General features: G+C 40.0%; 1 protein-coding gene across 1 annotated transcript in view; it reads right to left on the bottom strand.

Annotated features, from left to right (window-relative positions):
- Positions 1 to 22,500, bottom strand: part of triob (trio Rho guanine nucleotide exchange factor b) — a 93,123-nt gene that overhangs the window by 28,107 nt on the left and 42,516 nt on the right. Inside the window, exons 14-34 of the mRNA XM_083918678.1 lie at positions 22,397 to 22,500; positions 15,607 to 15,802; positions 14,453 to 14,619; positions 12,094 to 12,213; positions 11,053 to 11,151; positions 10,855 to 10,947; positions 10,438 to 10,587; positions 10,179 to 10,293; positions 9,851 to 9,966; positions 6,618 to 6,740; positions 5,972 to 6,166; positions 5,368 to 5,483; positions 4,494 to 4,560; positions 4,056 to 4,165; positions 3,833 to 3,902; positions 3,072 to 3,161; positions 2,810 to 2,902; positions 2,549 to 2,660; positions 2,102 to 2,292; positions 1,557 to 1,658; positions 214 to 353 (exon numbers count right to left, since the gene is read on the bottom strand). The exon at positions 22,397 to 22,500 is cut by the window's right edge and continues 71 nt beyond it. Coding sequence (XP_083774804.1) covers positions 214 to 353; positions 1,557 to 1,658; positions 2,102 to 2,292; positions 2,549 to 2,660; positions 2,810 to 2,902; positions 3,072 to 3,161; positions 3,833 to 3,902; positions 4,056 to 4,165; positions 4,494 to 4,560; positions 5,368 to 5,483; positions 5,972 to 6,166; positions 6,618 to 6,740; positions 9,851 to 9,966; positions 10,179 to 10,293; positions 10,438 to 10,587; positions 10,855 to 10,947; positions 11,053 to 11,151; positions 12,094 to 12,213; positions 14,453 to 14,619; positions 15,607 to 15,802; positions 22,397 to 22,500 — 2,569 coding nt within the window. The remainder of the gene's footprint in view (positions 1 to 213; positions 354 to 1,556; positions 1,659 to 2,101; positions 2,293 to 2,548; positions 2,661 to 2,809; positions 2,903 to 3,071; positions 3,162 to 3,832; positions 3,903 to 4,055; positions 4,166 to 4,493; positions 4,561 to 5,367; positions 5,484 to 5,971; positions 6,167 to 6,617; positions 6,741 to 9,850; positions 9,967 to 10,178; positions 10,294 to 10,437; positions 10,588 to 10,854; positions 10,948 to 11,052; positions 11,152 to 12,093; positions 12,214 to 14,452; positions 14,620 to 15,606; positions 15,803 to 22,396) is intronic.

The raw sequence follows: 22,500 nt of genomic DNA, 5'->3' as shown, positions 1-22,500 counted from the left end.
CCAACTGCATTGTTCTAAATGTCGTTATTGAAAAAAAAACATTTAAATCGTTTTTTACATTTACAACTGTATTCTTTGTATTTGTATTAGCTGTTGCATATACAAAATAACTTAACTGTATTATGGTTGTATAATGGCTGACATAATTACCATTTGAACACATAAACAATGTTAACAAAAACTTTAGTTCAGAGTAACACATTCTTAGCTTACCGTCTGCCTTTGTGTTTAGCTGTGGTGGCTTTAGGAATGTGGATGGGCTCCTTCAGAGCTCCACGCAGGTGGACCGTTCGCTCCTGGATGACCTCCCGAATGTGTTTGATCCAGTCCTGCTTGTTCTCAATACTCGAAGCCTGGCACGCAACACATGATTTGGTGAGAAAAAGGTTAGGTTTTCAGGTTCTGGTATGTACATTTTCTATTTTTTCATATACAGAGAGACAGAACATTACATCAACAATAAGGGATGTGAAGAGTGGAGACAAATAAAAGCTATTGCCCTGTTTACTTGGCCTGAATTAACTAATTGTAGAACCATAACACAGTACCAGGTTTAATTGAGCAATTATACAATTATGTCTGATCCCGCATAAGTGCTTTGATCCCTGCGACCTTATATTATTGAGCCACACGTCCATTTTTAGACACAATGTGAAATGACGACAACTGTGTCTCCTATACGCCCCTTGGGGTTGCACAGAAATACGTTAATTATCAGCCAAGTGTTTATTTGCGTCACTGAGCCAATACAGCACTGTATTTAGCATATGACGACGCTCTTCTGTGTCTTCTCTTCCTCTTTCACTTAGCAACCAGCAGTACCAAGGCTGTAGTGGCACCATGTTACACAAGACACAGATTAAAATGGTCATCAGAGGTTATGTAATAAGACAGAGAACCGTACAGCACATATCCACACATTGTAACACATACACCGGGATCCACAAGGTTTTGTCTTTGTCTCTGTCAGTCTCAAAAAACGCAAATGTTACTACATCTACATCTACACACACACACACACACACACACACACACACACACACACACACACACACACACACACACACACACACACACACACACACACACACACACACACACACACACACACACACACACACACACACACACACACACACACACACACACACACACACACACACACCATGCATAAAACATTGTTCTGACTCACTGCTTGAGAACTACCATGTTGCTTGTGAGTTTGGATTATGGCCCATCAACTGCTATGCTAATGTTTCTGTGTGATGAGTGAATTAGTAGCAGAAAGTAACTCTCCACCCTCCTGCAGGAAATGAACTTTCTTGTCTGAACAGAGGGGACTATGTTATGAAGGGTTAAGTGGGGTGGGGGGCAGTATGTGCCAGAAGTGGAAATGAAGCTCCGTAATAATCAAAAATATATATTTTTTAATTTTATTATAATTTATATTATTTATATCAGATACTGTCAAACGTTTTACATTGTTATTGAAAATATGCATGCAGTGACCAAATATTGAGCCTTTATCTTCAATAATAAAATCTACATCTTGATACCTTGAGGACGATCTTGTTGTCCGAGGTTGGGGTTCTGCCCACCCACAGCGCAAACTTACAAGGATCTCCCTCCACATGTTCTGTCACTCCAAGCTCTGATGTCTGAGGGGGAGAATAACATGTCAGCAAATCTACTTGATATGTAAAAAATGATGCAACAACACATTTTAACAAAAATAAATACAATGTGTGTCACATGTTTTAAAGGATCAATCCTGAAGCAAATCAAGTTCTTGAAGTTCACACTTTTAAACCAGACAGGTTGGGTCTAGATTGAATTTACATTTTAAAATTTTGATTTGACCAAAAACTTATACGACTGGAGGAATTGATAAGTTGAAATCAATACACAGAAATGTACAACTCTAATGACTGGTATATAATAATATCGTGTGAAAGTGTGTGGTTTTAACATTATGAATGATGCATCCATAGATTCCTAGCATCATACATAGACAGCCCCAGTTAGTGTCACATTATATCTCAATTGATGTATCTGCTGTCATTATTAAAAATAAAGTTGGATCAAACAGAACATTACTTACAAAGAGCTTGCTCTTATACAGGTACTTGCTGCGTCCATTGGAGTCTTTGACTTCTTTGCTGAAGACCAGCGACATCTCGAAGAGGAAGAGGTGTCGGTCACGACCCTTCCTGATCAGAGTCTTGGGATCCCATACCTGAAAGGACTCCTGAAGTATCAACTCTCCCTGGGAGTCTATATTCCCATCGAACCCTGAGTAAGTGAAAGGAGAGGAGGAAAAGAGCCATTTAGGGGTGTTTGCATGTGTGGGTGGAAAACGGGGGGGAAGTTGAATGAAGCTATTTCTGTCTCACAGCTGAGTAATTTGTACTGAATGTGAGTGACGTGATGACATTCACAAAAGCAAAGTGAAAGAACACTCAGTGAACAGCTGTACAGTTGACTCGAAAAAGATATTCCATGAGTTAATAGCAGAGGTGTGTGTTCGAAGGTGTGTGTGTATACCCACCATCCAGCATAGAGAGGTGCATTGCATCATTGGCTCTCTTAGGGACACTGAGCATGACTTCAAGACCATCCTTTATCTCACCTTTACCCTCCTCACAGCATGTCAGCAACTCCTACAACAGAAGAACACAAAGGGGACATACACACAGTGACATTTAAATAAAGAAGAATTAACATGATTTTAAAGGATTTATTTATAAAGGATTAAGTGAGTCATACTAGGCCAGATACTGGTTTCCATTTATTTTGAGACATGCTGTACCTTGAGAAGCAGCTGGTATTTAGTGATTCTCTGGACTGGTTTGATCAGGTAAGAGGAGATGGAGTTGGCCAGGCGGTGTCTTTGCTGGATTTCCTGCAAATCAATCAGAGGAAACAGACAAATGTCGAAAAGAAACTACGAACTCTAATATTCTAACTCATGTACTCTACAGACAAACTTTCAAAGTTGGATCACAAAATGTAAAAAACAAACCCTCAATCTAAATCTATTATTAAACCAAGCTGTATTGGTAGTTGCTTACATCAAAGTAGGGTCCCGCATGTTCCAGGATGAGCTGAGTGGAGTCAGGCTTGTTCTTACAGTAGTTCACATACATCTGGAACTTATCAGCCTAAGCAGGAGAAATAACATCAGTACTTTACACAAGTTATCAAGAGTCAGGGATGCAAAACAACAACTTTAGAAGGAAGGTGTCATACTCTATAGGTCTGGTATACTGTATATGTTTTGTTATTTTAACATAATATGGACCTAGTAAACAAATTAAAACAACATTGGTATAATTTTGAAATTGTTGAGGAGTAAAGAAAGAAAAGGTCGGTTTCACAACTATAGTGCGGTGGACTGGGGAAGTTGCAAGATAGTTGCATATTTCATTTAGTTTGGTTTCCTTTCATACTGCACTTTTTTTTAAGTGGACCAAACATGTCAAGCGAATCAAATACTGTAACGTTGCATCGTCGATACGGCCGCGTATGCACTTAACATACCAACTTGCTTGTTAGCTAGAAAGGTGAAATAATGGCCACTGGTCTTGGGGTTTCAGGTTTTTCTTTGGTGTTCCTATCAAATAAATATGTCAGAAGAACGCAACCATTTTGATCAGCAGACGAGACTAGATGTGTTGTACTTTTAACACAGACCAGCGAGGTATGGTCATAATAAGTTATGTATATTGGCTGTGTAACAGCCAGAGTTTTATTAAAGCTTATGTTGTGTAGTGTGTAGTGAGAACAAAAATGCAAACTGAAGTTTAAAAGTCACAACTTGTAGATCTCTTACCCAAGTCACGAAACAATGGCCGACATCCTCTGGAAGCTGCTCATACTTGTCCAACTCCTTCAGGAAGATACTGCACAGAGACAGAAATATTTAAAGCAGTAACATTTACAAGTATTGTATATTCATTACTTTTGAAAACGATTTCTATTTGGAATTTATAATCTTAAACTAGATTAGCAGATGGTAAAGAATACAGAATATCGCAGATTGCTGCCCTACTGACTTGTGATGAAATTCGTAAAGGTCCTGCATGTTCCCAAAGATGATGTGTTCCTTGTTGACAATACCCGGAGGAATCTCCTCCACACCGCTGGTCATCTCCCACAGGTACGTCTGCAGAGCAGAGGAGAAGTCATTAAATACCTAAAATCTCTCTGTACCAATTCGTCTGATGTAAAAGCATCTGATCTTCATAATATATATTTCAATCAATCCTATTCTTATTTTTGAGTAACCTGTTGAAATATCTTTAAAAAAGTGCAACTAATTATAAAAGTAAAGTGTAACCAATTTCAAAGGAAAATGTTTTTAAAAATCACAGCATAGACAACAAAGATGACTAAATATACTGTAGTAACTTGTAGTAAACACTGTCACTTAGATAAATACAGTTAAGTGGGTAAATGCTGATGTCTATTTGTGTGTTTGCTACAATACTTACATCCATACACTCCCGTAGGTCTCTGACGTAGGCTTTCTCTGTTTGAATCAGCTCAGCCATTATAAATCTGAAAGGACAGGCACATTAGGAGAGAAGATACTGACGAACATGGTGAGGTGCTGCATTTAACATAATATAGAGATATGAGATGTCAACATAAACATTCTTAATGTTAGCTGACAGGAAGTTAACAAGGACCAAGGCTGTTGCTTAACAATGGAATTCTATTAAAAAGGTATATAAATTAATAAACCAGTGGTGAAGACAAGTATGTAAAAAACAAGCAGAAAATACTTGGCATTTCAAATAAAGTATTTCACTCTGCTTTACAGAGTCTACATCCTTTGTTACTACTATGTTAGCACTGTTGATGCATTATAGCTCCCTTATGGCTCACACATGACTTGCAAACACATTATTCACTGTAAAATACAGCATGTTCAGGGGCTCCCTGCTGTATGAATTTCCCCCATAAACCATTTAAAACTAAAGCTATTCTATACAGCATCAGGAAACCAAAGCCTATTGTGATAAATGTGCTCATGAAGTACGTTACTGCTCTGCCTCCTCTCACATGCATCATGAATTCCATCTCCATTTGTTTACACTTTTTCAAGATTTCAGTGTTTGCTATGATGTGCTCATGTTATTTGACATTAAACTCCACATTATCATCAAATAATTTAAAATGAACGGTTGACCGCGGCTACAAGATGTTAACCAGACGAAAACAATAATGTTTTCTTGTGTTTGCAGGAAATTATTGAATTATTCAACCAGACAATTTTCTAGGTCTGTGTAGGATACCTGTAATGCTTAACATCAGGTTGCAATCACAAGAGAGGGTGCAAGGGGAAATGTCTGTTGCACTTACTCTTTCCTTCGCGCCGACTTTCTCTTCTCCTCATTGAGTTCATGGGCAGCATCCCTCAACTTGACCTCTGACCCTGGGGCACTGGCTGGGATGATGTCCAGTTGCAGCTCTTTACTCTGAAAGGAGACCAAGTCTTTTATGTAGGGCATAAAAGGCTTGGTGGTCATTCACTTGTCAACACACCAATGTGTGACAAATTAGCTTTTCTCTTAGCACAAATTCATTCAAATAAACTGTTGGGAGATGGACTTTAAAGACATAAGTGATCAACAGTCTCCAATTTCAATCCGACCACCCTTTTCTTGAAGCTAACATGTAATTAAAGCCAGGGGTTTATATGATTCGATTCATCACCTAAAACATGATTTTGTTTTAATCTCACTCTAAAGAGGCTTGAGGCCAAGGTTATATCCTTCTTGCTTTAAACAACGTCATACATGGACCGTATCATCAGCTTTATCCCTCTATGGTCTTTCATTATACAGTATTAACTCAAGGTTTTAGGATAAAGCATATTAATTGGGTTTGTAAAAAAAAAAACATTAGGAAGATTATAGCTGATATCTGTGTTCATCTTTGATTTGTATCAATGGTGTTCACTCACAGCTTTGTTGGAGTCGGAAGAAATGCCGAGTGCTGTTTCCAGGCAGGTTCGGTATTTGTCCATGCGGAGAGAGAAGTCCCTGTAGCGCTTGTCCACTGAGGACACCCATTTCTTTATCTCGAGGGCATGGGCGTGGCCCTTGTCACAAAACCCATCTGCCAGCTGGATCAACAGCTTTACTCTCTCTTTGGTTTGCTGTCAATAGAGAGACATTTAGGGAGGTGACAGGGAGAAAAGAGAGGTGGCCAGTGCCGGTGGAGGAAAGGTAGAAGAGAGAGAGAGAGAGAGAGAGAGAGAGAGAGAGAGAGAGAGAGAGAGAGAGAGAGAGAGAGAGAGAGAGAGAGAGAGAGAGAGAGAGAGAGAGAGAGAGAGAGAGAGAGAGAGAGAGAGATAGGAATCAGTGTGCTGCTTGGACACAAAAGCTTGTTCAATAACAGTGACACAGCTATGAGGAAAAGGGACAATACACTGCCCTGGAAATGGGCCTCACAGAAGAGTGCAGGACTGTGCAAACATACACAACACAATTCATCGCAACACAACAAGAAGAGCAACTGAAACACAAATACACAAACACAGTCTCTATACTCCCCAACTTGTTTTACACGTTATTAAATCAACAATTAAACATTAACACACAGACTACCTTTGCTGTGATCTGGAAGTCTTCGTGCTCTTTTAGCAGCTCCTGTGTGTGGTGGATGCTAGAGCCTGTGGATGTGTGTGTGGACAGGTAAAACTCCCCAGTGTCATGGATCCACTCCAGGGCCTGAGGACACAACCAATAACAAGTGAGTACATTTACACTACAGGGATTTTAGTTACACAATTCAACACAGTCTCTATTAACTATCCAAATCTGAAGATCAAGCACAAGTTGGTACAGTTTAAACTCTCTTAACTACAATCAAATTGAAGCCAAGGGGTAGTGTGTGTGTTCAAACTTGTTAGTTTGATGTCCCGGTTTGATATGCATAGTATTTTCTACTGTACAGTTTACCTTAAAGAATCCCTTCATTGTAATTCAGGAAATGTGACATCCATCATTTTAGACAAAACACTATGATACATGAATTAAATATTTAACAATATTTTACCACCAATGAAAATATAACATATCCGTACACTTCTAGGATTCAGTTTCCAAAGGTCCTACTTAAAGTAGTTTCTATTCTTTTTCATGTCTGTGTGCTTTACCATTGGGCCTGCAGGCCCTGACCAGCAGTGGCAGAACTGGTCCAATCAAACTGTGAGACTAGAAAGCATGTGGACCCTGGGGATAAAACCTGGATCGCCCTAGAATAGCCATGTCCTAGAAACATCCATGATGTCATCTGATTATAGTGGCTAAGCGCATTTCTGTGTGCCCATGCTGTACTTTAAAAACACCACAAGAGGGAGCAAAGTATCTGTATTTAAACAGCCTTAGACCTGGGGCCTGTTTCACAAAGCAGGTTCAAAAAACTCTGAGTCTAACCCGGAACTCTGAGTTGATCTACTCTGAGATAGGAAACTCTGAGTTTTCGGTTCCAGAACAGCAGATTTGCGTTAGGTTGATCAACTCAGAGTAGTTTGACCTGGAGTTAAGCGCGTGCACCACAAGTATAAAAAGACAGCATCAATGGAGCCCTGATTCAACGAGTCACCATGGCAACGGGGAAGCGAAGGGCTACGCTACAACTGGAAATGGAAACATTAATGCGCTCATACGGAGAGTTTGAGCAGGTTTACACCGCTGCAGCAGCAAAAGAGAGGGAGACGGTGCTGGAGGACATTGCGGCTCGGGTCAGTGCATAAGTTTAAATGTAGTCCTGTTGCAATCACAGTAATATCACAGGGGAAACTGCTCGAGTGGGAGCCTATTAATTTATTTCATTTAAGTGCAACCCCGCGGGGGAGAAGCGCAGCTTAAGATGAAACATAAAAACATTTTTCAAACAGGTAAAACCTCTGCACAGTCTCATGGTGACGCCTCATTTTGAGCAGGTTTTACATCGTAAAGTAAATATTACCGTAAGTGGCTGTTTTTTATCCAACATATCAATGTTGGATAAAAAACTCCCATTTGCAAAAAAAACGCAGCGCAACACACAATATCTGCTGTGATATGAGAGCATCACTGGTTGTTAATGTTGGAAATGTAAGGAGGGATGAGATGGACTGTGACATGAAACGGTGTTGTGCCGTATTCAGCCCCCTCGCATTATAGGTGATATTCTGGATCAGAAGGCTATATAGGAGTAGTTTATATACCGGTAACCCGATTAAAAGCACACACTTTTGAACCTATGAATTGCAAGAAAAGCTGGAATTATATTTAGAAACGCTGAGTCAAATACATTCAACTTGCTCAAAAGATCCATTTCATTCATTTTGTAATTATGGCTGCAGTATACTAAGGACGTCTATGCGCGGTCTGATAATCATCTCCCGACGAATATTTAATTCTCTGTGCAGTAATGCGTCACCTTCATCCATGGGATCGTTATAAATATGACACGCCATGGTAGTGTAAATATTCACCACCTAATATAACTTCTATTGTAGGCCTACTGAATGACTTTTATACGTTGTATACAAAAACTCCCGTTTGCAAAAAACCGCAGCGCAACACAGAATATCTGCTGTGACATGAAACGGTACCGCTCAAACAGAGAATTGCCTGGAAATGCAAGAACATCTATAATCAATAGTCTGATAATCATCTCCCGACGAATATATAATTCTCTGCGCAGTAATGCTGCAGCTTCATCCACGGGATTGTTATCAGAAGGACACGCCATGGTAGTGAAATAGTCACCACCTAATATAACTTCTAATGACTGATGTTTGCAGTGATTTTCTGAAAAAACAGACGGAACTATAGCAGAACTATACTTCGCCAAAACTCGCCCGCTGACTGAATGAATGAGGAAATGAAACACCGTGTGTGGCTGAAAGAGGGCGGAGACAGAGAGAAACTCAAGGTTTTCTGAGAAAAACCTGGTCCCGACCAGGTTAGTTTCAGAGAGCATGTTACCATGGTAACTGACCGAGAGTTTAAGTTACCTCCCTTTGTGAAACAGGCTAGAGTTACCCCTCTGTCTCTGGTTTGAGTTACCTCCCTTTGTGAAACGGAAAACTCAGAGTTTCCCTCATTTCAGGGTTAACATACTCAGAGTTTTCACTAAACCTGCTTTGTGAAACAGGCCCCTGGTACACAAGGATATAATAAATACGGTAAGTGCCATAGATTTGAACTGGTTGTGGCTTCTTTAAAATAAAGATTTTTTAAGCAGTCAAAGTCATGTTACATTAAAACAATTCAAATGTCAGCTCAGTCTTTAGAGTGTGGAGATATGTTGGCTGCTCCTGAAACCACTATTATCCAAACTCTGCCCATCTCATAGGTCCTTGTATCGTTAAATAATGGCTGATCGGAGACTCATTTGACAGAGAAATATTGAGTGGTCTTGTAACTTGACCTATCAACCTAGCTTAGATCTCTTAGTCTGTTAAAACAGAGAAAAACTGTACAGTAAAAATGCCAGAGGTTGAAATGTTCAGTACTGCATGAGGGGTAAAAATGACTGGTTGGAGACTTATGTTTGGCAACGCTCTGTAATAAACATAGTGTTTAAATCTACTGGGCCACATAATGATAGCTGTTTTTAAGACTGTCATTGTTGCAAATGTCTGTCAGCTAACATCGAGTCTAGTATATTTGAAATGTATCATTACTAAGAAAAACACTGAATGAAAAAAAAATAGAGATGAATCAAGATGCAAGTTGCAGCTGTAAGCTAACTGAGACTTGTTGATTTATTTTTTAAAGGAGCAAATCACTACCAGAGAGTTTTATTTCTACTTACTCTGTCTGTAGTGAACTGAAAGACATACCTGTTTGGCGCTACGTTCAAACACCACATACTGCTGGCACTGATCCAGCCTCCTCTTTCTCATGGTCCAGAAGTGGAGCACCCTGTTCTCTCTCTGCAGCAACTCATTCAAGATATCTGATGATACAACACAAGCACATAAAATACATGAATTAACATGTTTATTACAGCTGGTCGCATTATAAAGGAAAATACTGAAAACTTTGATTTATAATTCTGTGAACACATAAAGAAAAAGGAGATAGAAATAGTTAAATAAGCTAAAAACAACTTGAAAAACATCTTAAGAAACAGAAAAGATAAAGGTGATTATTGACCCATCTACTTACTCTTAACCTGAGTCTCTGGAGCTTTGATGTGGGACAACATGCCGGGCATGTTTACACTGTTCCTGTGTAGGTACTTCAAGAAGACATCAGCATTACGCCTGGCTAACGTGCAGGCCTGTAAGTGTAGAGAATGGGAACAGATGTCACTGGGTCAAAAATTACATCCTTCTGACTACCTCAAGATTACCTTAGAACCACACAAATAACAAGTGGTTTGTCTTTTCTTAAAAATAAATTGAAATAGCGTCTCTTTTCCCACCTTGAGGAAGGCCTCTTTCTGCTCCAGATGTTTGCTGATCATGGGAGTGACGTGGTCTGACTCACAGTTTGGGCCAAGTTTATCAGCACCACCACACCAGTCTTCTTCTCTCTTATACTCCTGTTCCAGGCTTTCTAACACACTGCACACCTGAAACATAGGATACAGTAAATAAAACCACTGACCTTCTCTTGCTTCAGACTTTCGTGCAACCTGGGAAACTGAACATCCTTGTGAGCAGTTTTTTAAATTATACTCTGGCTTTCCAGGTCCATTGATTTTCACAAAAGGGAATGTGATTCCCATTATCCTTTGCGTCGTTTTCACTCAAACCCACGCCTGTTCAAGATGATCGAACACCTGTTTGAGTTGCTGGCACCAACTCCCAAACACACACAGACATACACACACAAGAACCTGTTCAGAGGTCTTGTAGAAGGCCACAGATGCATTAACTAGCTTAAGTCGGTCCTCCATCTTCAGCATCAGCTGCTGCCAGTGGTCTGCCACCTTCAAGTCAAACAAAACAAATTGCAGCTTTAAAATGGCAACCTGCACACTACCTACATCATTGTTCACTTTTTCTTTTAGAATGAAATTGTAAGATGTCAATACCTTTTCTGCACAGTCTCTGATCATATCCATGTCATAGTGGTTTGCCTGAAGTAAGGCCTCAGCTTTCTGCTGTACCTGCAGTGCACTCTGGTGGGTTTTCTGCATGGAAAATAAGGTTCATATTAAAAAAAAAACCACAATGAAATTCAAGGGATGGACCGTGCTGGGCAGTTTTGGTGGAGAGTGGAGAACTAGGGAGCAACAGAGGAAAGACTAAATAATTAAAAGTAGCATCTTTTTGTGGTATAGCAGTTAGCCTGAGAATAAGGCTTTTACTCCTTGCTGGACACAGAGCACTAGAGGGTAAGAAAACAGAAAGAGATAGAATGAAGAAAAATGAATAGTTTCCCTCCACCTCTGGTTATATCTGCACCACTTGCTGGGTACTGCCAATAAGGGCATTCTCATGTGAGTTGCTCTTTTCTCACTACGCGGTACTACTGCTCAGGGACTACAGTTATGGCATGCATGTTAAAAGTATCACACAAGCAATAATCAAAAACATTTCTCTTAAGTGTGCATTTTTGTGTGAGTGTATGTGAGCTCTGTAGAAGTAGGTCAGTAACAGGCCTGCATTGAAATGAGCCAGGCTCCACAGACTTCAAAGGAAATGCACCCTGCATAATCAGTAGTAGTAAAGAGGGAAAGGAAATACGAAAGGCGAGATAGAAGACAGAGAGAGGTAGAGATATTACTTATTTATATTTCCATTTTATGTGTGACTTGTGAGGAAAAGGAGAGGCAGTGGAGACACATATGAACTTGAGATGTGTTTTAGAAAGGCAAAAGGTTGAAGGATTAAGGGCATTGGAGCAGAGGAGCTGCTGAAGTGGCAAAATATGAGGGAAAATGGAGAAGAAGAATAGAGGAGACAAACATGATGAAAGGGAAGTAGAGGGGGAAAGGGGATTGGAATATGTATGAGGAAAAAGAAGGATGCAACTGAGAGCCCATGTACATCAACATGTTGCTCCTAGATTCTCCATGAATAGAGAGGCTGAATGCAAAAAGATGAACATTGTATATACATTTTTATTTTACCTCTATTGCATGTTGGAATTGTTCATGTTCCTTCTGCAGCTGTTCGGCTTCTTGTAACGAACTGGCTGTGATCAGACCAGCGTTCAGCATGGACTCGCCATTACGGATCCAACCCAGCACCTAAAACACACACAGATAAAGAAAGAGATGTGTTTTTACTTACAATATTATTTAACATGCTGGAATTATTGGTCCTACTGACGCTATGGAAACATCTTGAAATAAGTGGTCATTTAAAAATGGTCCAATCATTTAAAGTGGACATAATCTCTTAAACTACCACACACCCTGCCTCTAACACACACAGATGCAAACAAAATCTCATTTGCTCATAGTTTTCTTGGCCTATTTCATGTTAAACACAGTTGGTCAAAGACACCTCTCTCTCTGACTCAGCAAGCACACCTGCTGTGTGGGTGTTGGGCAGAACTGCAATTGAAGCTTGGCTATAAAAGGGATGATGCAACACAAGTCTGTCTCTTGTTTTTCAGCGACTTTAACAAAACTTATGTTTCCATTGCACTTGTGATGTCCAGAGGCAGAACAGGTATGACTTTTAGCTGCTGAATATCAGAGGAGGGCTATGTATACATGACATATTGCATGAACAAACAGCTGCAAACATCAGAAACAATGACTAGATCTATGATTCATTATTATGGTATGGCATACCATTAGATTTACGTAATATGTCATCATACCACTACAGGAGTTCTAACAAGAAACAACCTCTTGGTGTGGGACACTTGAAGCCAAAAATGTGCAGTAGTCATCTCTGGTCAGGATTGAAAGGAGGTGTATATTTATAAATAAATCAGCAGCAGAAATATACAGGCTGCAATTACCAGATTATGGTTGTGTCCAACTTTAGTCTAACAGGGTTGCAGTCATTTCCCAGGATGTATGGATGTGGACAGAAACAGTTGATCTCAGAAATCCACATATAAACAATGTTGTACATTAGTTTATGATGTTACTCAGAGTTGTTTCAAAGTGTTTATTATCTTCAGGACTCAGGAGCATAGTTCCATTAATCTTGTCCTTGGGTACGACATGTCATCTGCGTGTGAATGTGTGTTTGAATGTTAGCTATGATGAGCGGTGGACCTTACATGGGAGCCTCTGCCACCATGAATGTGGTGTGAATGGGTGAATGCCAACTTGTGTTGAAAAGCACTTTGAGTGGTCGCTAAGATGAGAAAAGCCCAATGTAAGTGCAGTCCATTTCCCATCTTAGGATTCTGATTTATAAATCACTATTAGCCACACAGACATGCACAGATTTCTCTAACAGTCTGTAGCTGCATATAAACTGTAGCACAGCCTCTCCGTGGGGAGATGAGTAAATATAACACCAGCACCATACTTGCATCACTGTCATCTTACTCAGATCTGTTCATTTGAAACAATGGCTGTGCATCTTCTGAAATGTTTTGCTGCAGTTCTCTCTGGGTATCATTTTAGGTTATTTTAGTCTCAATCATATCACTTTTGTTTCAGTTTTCATTTATACCAGTATAGCATAAATGTACCATTATTATACCAGTTGAAACATTAAGCATAAAGCAGCTGTAATTTGGCTGCACTACTGTAACAGGCCTAGTTGTTAATTCCCACTCTATGCTTGTTTTTGATTTGAAACATAAGTACAGGCTACATTGCCAACAACAAAGACTTTCTTGCTATGATTGTTGTGTAAGGAGAGAGATAGCTGACATGCTCTACAATGACAGTCAAATCTCATTCTCTTTGGCCCATTTGTCTTCTTTTGCCCTGAATTTCCACGTATCTCCTTTCTCTCTTGGCTGAACATGCAACCAAACTGCATCGCTCAGACTATTCCCCAAAGTCAGAGAGATATACAGACAGAAAGTAACAGAGAAAAAGAGAGAAAGAAAGAGGAGGGAGAGAGACTGTTGACACAGGATGAGTCATCTACCCCTGGTCATGTACAGACAGAACATACTGTAGCCTTTTAGCACTTTATAACACTCTGCTATAACATCACGGTATGCTGTAGCAATAAATGGTCTGAATGGCTTTGCACATGTCAGTTTGACTTTGGCATTAGTGTATATACAGTATGTGTGAGCAGTCATTTATGTGCACATATAGTATGAGCACTAGTTCCACTCCCAACAATTGTTTATCATAAATAAAGTATGCTAGCATTAAATGTTTCAGCTGCTTAAAAACAGACTTTGTGAGTTTAATACAGGGATTATTATTCTATAAATAAAATGCCTAGCTCTATTGTAGCTTGTTTTCAAAATCCCAGCTACACCATCCAATCAGTGCTTAAAGGCTTTGTCACATACTTTTGGACATACTCTTGTCCTTTTCTTCTTCAAGTACCTACCTGTTTGACCTCAGCCTGCAGATGCCTTAATTGGACACACTGCTCCAGATGTCTCCTGTGCTGCTCTGCTGCCAGGTCCAACTCCTGCTGCTTCTCGTGGAGAAACTCTAACAGGTCCTGGACCCGTGTGGCCATGTCCACATCTCTGTCACATAAAAGCTCCACACCTGCACACAACAGACATCGTAATGTTATGTCTACTTATGGTCCTTTTTTCTTCCTAGTTATTCCCTTAATATGGGTATTGAATGAATATGTATTTATCAGTTCTGCACACATCTCTGACATATGCTGATTTCACATACAGTACTCTGTGGAATTACAGGGAGAAGTATGAAATATTTGTTTTACCAATGTTCTGTGTTACCTGCATCTATAAAATAGCAATGGCAGGATGGCTTACAGATTTTACATTTTAAAAATGCTTCATAGCTGGCATAGAAAGCTTACATGTTTAATAACATAAAGCCTCAGACTGGGAAATGCTGAACTTGTGAAAGTTGACATTTCCCAAAAAAACATTTCAGCACAAATCTTTTATGGCAAATTAAATACTGGCATAATCTGCACTCAAATATAATTTGGGCATCCCATAGTAGCACTGTGTGCGCTACTAGTTGAGATGCTAGCTGCAAGGGTGGCTTTGGTAAATAATTATTGTCTTGAGGAAAGCTGCAGACGAAGCTCTTTTACCATTAACATAGCCATGTACAAAGCAGACACTCCGACTCAGTATGCAACTGTTGTACTTCAATTCAATTCAATCTAAAAAACTTTATTTGTCCCCGGGGGGCAATTCAGGGCACACAGAGCAGCAAATAACGACAGTGCAACTATACCAAAACATTTTAACCTACCTTGTATTTGCCTTTCTGCAAAAAGTCAATAAAGAAAGCCATGTAGCTAGCAGTGGCGGTGTAGCTGGCTGACTGCAGAGTGACTGAACGTCAGCTAGATTTGTACTCTTTTCCACATTCTCACATAGACCATTTGGCCAACAATCTTATTTCTGTGCACCTGAAGTTCCAACAGATTCATCTTGATATATATGATACATATGCAAGTACTGTACCCTCCATAGGTCTGTGGAGCATTTAGTCTGTGCTCAAAAAAAATACTTTACTGTTGTTAACAGTTTCTCTTCCCTCACTCACCAGATGCCTGGACCTCTGTGACATACTGCAGCAACTCTTGTCCCTGGTGGATGACATCAAAAGTGAGGTTGTTCATTGTCAGTGCCTTGTCTGCATGATGCTGTAGCCTCTGCTCAGCCAGCGTCAGGTCCTCTGTGTCAAAGTCATTCATCTGCTGGGACAGTTCCTCGTTCCATGACTCCAGGTCTGAGATGATCTGAAAGGGGAAAGGGAAAGGGGCAAAGAGAGTGCAACAGACAGGGAAAAGGGTCAACTCAGATAAAATAATGAGATTTTTAAAAATTAATTTACAAAAATGCCTGAGAGATGATGAACACAATAACACAAACTAATTCCTAGTTATAATGATTTTGCCTTCATTTTTGACCTTATTCACAGTCAAAAGGAAAAAATGGAGGGTGGGAAAGATTTCAAGGTTGTGAGACATAGGTCCCCGACTGAAATTCGAAGCCAGGAGAAGGTTTCATGGTGCAAAAATTACATCGCTAAGAAAACAAGATGTCTTACATAAATTATTCACCAGCGCAAATGTTCAAAGGACTGTCAACCACAGTAATATTATGATTATGGATACCACGTGAGACAGTGTGGTCGCAGTAACCCAACACCCTAAGCTGAAGCTGCCTGCTATAATAATGGATAACATATTACACTGGTGATGCATGGCTGGTAAAGCAGATGTACTGAGATGTCAGTGCTTGTCTCCGACTGCCCACGCAGACTGAATCATGATACCAGGGGCACCTTGATCCTGGGCCTGTTTCACAAAGCAGGTTTAGTGAAAACTCTGAGTATGTTAACCCTGAAATGAGGGAAACTCTGAGTTTTCCGTTTCACAAAGGGAGGTAACTCAAACCAGAGACAGAGGGGTAACTCTAGCCTGTTTCACAAAGGGAGGTAACTTAAACTCTCGGTCAGTTACCATGGTAACATGCTCTCTGAAACTAACCTGGTCGGGACCAGGTTTTTCTCAGAAAACCTTGAGTTTCTCTCTGTCTCCGCCCTCTTTCAGCCACACACGGTGTTTCATTTCCTCATTCATTCAGTCAGCGGGCGAGTTTTGGCGAAGTATAGTTCTGCTATAGTTCCGTCTGTTTTTTCAGAAAATCACTGCAAACATCAGTCATTAGAAGTTATATTAGGTGGCGACTATTTCACTACCATGGCGTGTCCTTCTGATAACAATCCCGTGGATGAAGCTGCAGCATTACTGCGCAGATAATTATATATTCGTCGGGAGATGATTATCAGACTATTGATTATAGATGTTCTTGCATTTCCAGGCAATTCTCTGTTTGAGCGGTACCGTTTCATGTCACAGCAGATATTCTGTGTTGCGCTGCGTTTTTTTGCAAGTTATATTAGGTGGTGAATATTTACACTACCATGGCGTGTCATTTTGATAACGATCCCGTGAATGAAGGTGACGCATTTCGCAAAGAGAATTAAATATTCGTCGGGAGATGATTATCAGACCGCGCATAGATGTCCTTAATATACTGCAGCCATAATTACAAAATGAATGAAATGGATCTTTTGAGCAAGTTGAATGTATTTGACTCAGCGTTTCTAAATATAATTCCAGCTTTTCTTGCAATTCATAGGTTCAAAAGTGTGTGCTTTTAGTTTGGTTACCGGTATATAAACTACTCCTATATAGCCTTCTGATCCAGAATATCGCCCATAATGCGAGGGGGCTGAATACGCACAACACCGTTTCATGTCACAGTCCATCTCATCCCTCCTTACATTTCCAACATTAACAACCAGACATGCTTTCATATCACAGCAGATATTGTGTGTTGCGCTGCGTTTTTTTTTGCAAATGGGAGTTTTTTATACAACATTGATATGTTGTATAAAAAACAGCCACTTACGGTAATATTTACTTTACGATGTAAAACCTGCTCAAAATGAGGCGTCACCATGAGACTGTGCTGAGGTTTTACCTGTTTGAAAAATGTTTTTATGTTTCATCTTAAGCTGCGCTTCTCCCCCGCGGGGTTGCACTTAAATGAAATAAATGAATAGGCTCCCACTCAAGCAGTTCCCCCTGTGATATTACTGTGATTGCAACTGGACTACATTTAAACTTATGCACTGACCCGAGCCGCAATGTCCTCCAGCACCGTCTCCCTCTCTTTTGCTGCTGCAGCGGTGTAAACCTGCTCAAACTCTCCGTATGAGCGCATTAATATTTCCAATTCCAGTTGTAGCGTAGCCCTTCGCTTCCCCGTTGCCATGGTGACTCGTCGAATCAGGGCTCCATTGATGCTGTCTTTTTTTACTTGTGGTGCACGCGCTTAACTCCAGGTCAAACTACTCTGAGTTGATCAACCTAACGCAAATCTGCTGTTCTGGAACCGAAAACTCAGAGTTTCCTATCTCAGAGTAGATCAACTCAGAGTTCCGGGTTAGACTCAGAGTTTTTTGAACCTGCTTTGTGAAACAGGCCCCCTGGCACCATCCACCTCTGTCTGTCAATGTTTTCATTTTTTTCCTTTAACAAACTCAGGAGGTCTAGTCTATACTTAATTTCAAAATGTATCCACCTCTTGCTCTGGGAGACATGGAGTATGTATATAGTGGCAAAGGCTTTATTAAATGTACCTGAAGAGAGAATCAGCTCTTATTTAAGACTGCTACTAGAAACCGGTTTTAATTACAATTTCCCTTTTGTGTAAGTATGTTTTATTATAGTTGTCCTATAATTTTCTGATTTGCTGTTTGACGTAATAAATGCTGGCACTGCTGCGTGCTCTCGTGAACTCCCTTTACTGGAAGGCTTTTGCTATGTAGCATCTGCAGGGAGTGCTAGGTTTTATTAAAAGCAACACTGAGAACAAGGAATAATTAAGCAGAGTTCAGTTGTGAGTGAGGGCAAGATTTCTGGAAAAAAAAGTCACACCGCCAAGAGCCGCCACCTATCATGTTAGCCTAGGCTCTTATTTAGGACAAGACTCCATGTGTTGGAAAAAAATGAACAACTGGCTTTTATTTGGAAACTGGTGTACTGTATTTTTGCCATAAGATAGGCCACAGAGGCAAAACTGATCTAATGTTTTGCATGATTTGGATCTAGCGTCCTACATTCAGAGCTTCTGTGACCTTATAAACTAATGCAAAAATGTGTCAACTTGAAACGTGTGGAGTTTAGTTACCATGCCCTGACAACTGGATGTCTATGAGAGTTACATGTAAGTAATGTCATGCAGTAGCTCATAACAGTGGTAAAATCTGATCTGTGTGTTTAAATGAAAATGAGAAGCTTTGGCAGCTGTCCTCTTCAATTCAGATACTTTTGTTATTAATTCCCTCTATCTCTCAGGTACTTCACATGGCTTGAACTATTATAATCCTGCCGATGTCTGTTAGAACCCCAAGAGTGCTACAGATAGATGTATGAATCAAAGTGCAGTAACAGTATATGCAATTTGGCGAAGGATGGTGTTGTATTTTACTATAACAATTTACTGCAGGCTGAGTGTATGATTATGTTACTTGTCATATGCAACATTTAAGGAAAATCTGAAAATAGACTTAGAACAAATTAAATGCAACAGAAAATACAGTTCTCAAATAAGTAACAGTGAGTCCTTATACATTGTTCCAAACAAAGCAAAAGCTGTCTCTTGTAATTTCTCTCTGCTACTTCTTTGAGTAGGATAAACTGTGCTTCTCTCTAATTCTCAGGATACGGACAATGAAGTCTGAGCCACAGGGAACCAAGTAGCAATCAGTATTTATTTCCAGGTTTACCTCCAAATACCAGCTTTCACCAAGCTGCAGTTTCACCATCAACAATTATTCTTTTGGATCCTGTTGTTGGTGCTAGCACAAAGAAAGTCCCTGTGTGTGGGTCACTTGGCTTCTAATAATTTCTATAATTCAATATGTTAATATAGAAAGGAAGGTAAACCTATTTTGAAAGAGAGCATTATTCTCTGTTCAGGAAGAAATTCATGCTAGACTTGTGACAAGGTAGACCAGGAATTTGGATTCACACAAAATTCCCCTGGCCAGCACACAGAGTAATCTTATCAAGCATTTAGAGTATATCAGAATATAAAACCCTCTCCAACCACTTTGTAATTATACAAATCTGGGAACAAAGTAGAAACTTACCAAGCACTCAATTTCACTCTGTGCTCCTCTCCTCTTACAGTTGAGTAAAATGCTCTCTGTGTACAAATAGACCATCTCCCACCGCAGCTACCAACACTGTGGAAACTAACTAAAGAAAAGATAAGTCTCCTCTTGGACCATGTCTTTTTTCTCCTCTGTGGTGTGCACTGATACAGAACTTATCGTCAGAGTAGAAAGTATTGTAAGATGTCTCACCTCAACCCATGCCCTCACATTGAACACACACCCCCATTCAAGCCAGGAGGGAGTGTCCCAGTGCACGTGTGTGTGTGTGTGTGTGTGCGTGCGTGCATGCGTGCGTGCGTGCGTGCGTGCGTGCGTGTGTGTGTGCGTGTGTGTGTGTGTGTGTGTGTGTGTGTGTGTGTGTGTGTGTGTGTGCAGGGAATGGAGAGAGACAAATGCCTCCTCCACCCACCTTCATGCCCGAGTATTGTGTCATATTAATCTGTGGGTGTGTGTGTGTGTGTGTGGGCATACTTCAACATAGAGATTCACCACCATTTCCTCACTTGACATACAGAAATGTGTAGTTAATGAATTTGTTTGTGTTTAGAACATCCAGCTGACAAAAGGAGGGAAGGTACAGCAGATGCTCTCTGTATTACACAATAATTACATAATCATCTGATCATTAACACAAACAAAGGGTGCTTGGCTTAAAATTACATCCACAAAATCAGGTTCGGCAGGCATTACATGTTTAACTGAAAATCCTCACACTGTTTTTGTGCATTTAAATTCATATTATGAAATGTGACTCTGCAGCCATGCAAACAGCTGTGTGAGGCTGCACTTAGGCAATAAAAACACAGTACTGTTTTTTGCTAAATGTTGACATATCTACAGTGTTAGCATGCTAACATTTGCCAGTTAGCAATCAACAAAAACTACTATACCTGATGGGAATTTCATTAGTTTTGCAGGTATAAACCAAATATTGGACGTCAAATGTTTACCTGATAATGACACTCATCAAAGTTACTACACTGAATACAGAGTAAAACATGCGTATCTGTAAAGGATTTCATGGCAACCCATACAATAGTTGTTTAGGCATTTCAATCTAAGTCAGGGGTCTTCAATGCTTTTAAGGCCAATGACGCCTTGGCTTAAAGAGGGCTGCAGCAGGGACCCACTACTATATCTGTCTACAATAACACGTAGGGTGGCCTAAGGCTGATATGTAAACATTTTGATGGTGCATACAATACTAAGCTATTAAAATAATGATCGAAATATTCATGTTTAGACATCATGTTTTAATGTTCATCATATATGTGGAAGGCACAGTGAATCTATCTATGGATGTCTACCTTACCTAAAGGCCAGTAAGCCTATCATCAGAGTTGTGTAAATTAAATGTTTTGGTTGTTTACACAGATTTATCTTTGCTAATATGTTGAAATACATGTTTATTTTCAGACAAAAAAAAAGATCAAACAATAATTTTCCGGACCCCTGCAGTAACTCTGAGGACCCCCTCGGGATCAAGGACCCCCTGTTGAAGACCTGTGCTCTAAACCATGTATGTGAATGTCATGGTGGCAAGTGGAAAAGTCAGAAAATCACATATCTCAGTAGAATTAATCGTTTGGTAACCATGAATTAAAAAACAGAAGATTAGCTGACACTGCCATCCCTACAGCCATGCTGCTAACGTAACAAAAACAAAACATTTTTTTACACAGAAAGATTATCAGATTATCACAAACGCTCTTTTTATATACACTATCCTCATGAATAAAAACCTGCTCTAAACCCTTTCTTCCAGAGTGTAATTCATCCGTCAACATAGTACGGTTCAACAAATCGGATTTGACAACCATGCTAAACATCTCGAGTAACATAAAAATATATATTTTAAAAGAACAGTTAACATATCTGACACTAGCTGAGGAAAGCATTCACTCTCACAGTGGGACGTTATGGAATTATCGGATACAATGCAGCCAAGTGCTGGTTGGGGAGAGGGAAACAAAATTGGAATGAGTCAGTGGATGAGATGTGTCAAGTAGAACTTAATGCTTTTTTTTAATGCTGCACAAGTGAAATCAACCACAGCTGAACTGAACCAGCAGGAATCCTCACTACAGGACTGAACCTCCCGTTTATTGTGTGACGGCCCCTCAGCTTGAGTCACTTTCATTATGGTTTTCCAGTGTCACTTGTTACTTGTAACTCATCATTTTGGGAAAAAAAACTATAAAACCAATAGGATCGAAAATAAAAACAATTGGTCTAATATGGTACATTTATATATGTCAATCCCTTTATCTCGAATTATAACCTCAGCAATTCCTCTTTTTCACCTGCACTCTTCTTTGCAATCTGCTTTACACCTCAATTTCTCCCTTTTATCTACAACCTGCATATAGGTTTATTAATTCTGGTCCACCTCGGATGTTTTTCATGTTCATTAGTGAAGCTCTTTTACCGATTATTATCTCCTCAGAAATTAAACGCGTGAGTCCATATACTTCATCCACTATCACCCCTTTCTTGCTGTCTTAACCCTGTGAAACACTCAGACCCCTTCTTCTACTACTCTACTTCATCTGCTCACTCCCACTTTTGCCTCAACATTGCAGGATAAGGCAAAAACAAATATCCATCATGCAGCAAGCCTCCATTTCCCACTACTCACGTCAATGGCATCCCTCTCAAAGATGCGGAGCTGAAGGAAGAGCTCCAGTTTGATCTTCCTTTCTTGGAACAGCTCCTCCATCTGGCCCTGGGCCTCGTCCAGCT

This window comes from Echiichthys vipera (assembly GCF_963691815.1).
Source record: "Echiichthys vipera genome assembly, chromosome: 8".
Taxonomy (NCBI): Eukaryota; Metazoa; Chordata; class Actinopteri; order Perciformes; family Trachinidae; genus Echiichthys; species Echiichthys vipera.
Note: the sequence above shows the minus strand (reverse complement) of the source record. Positions and strands in the feature narration are given on the sequence as shown.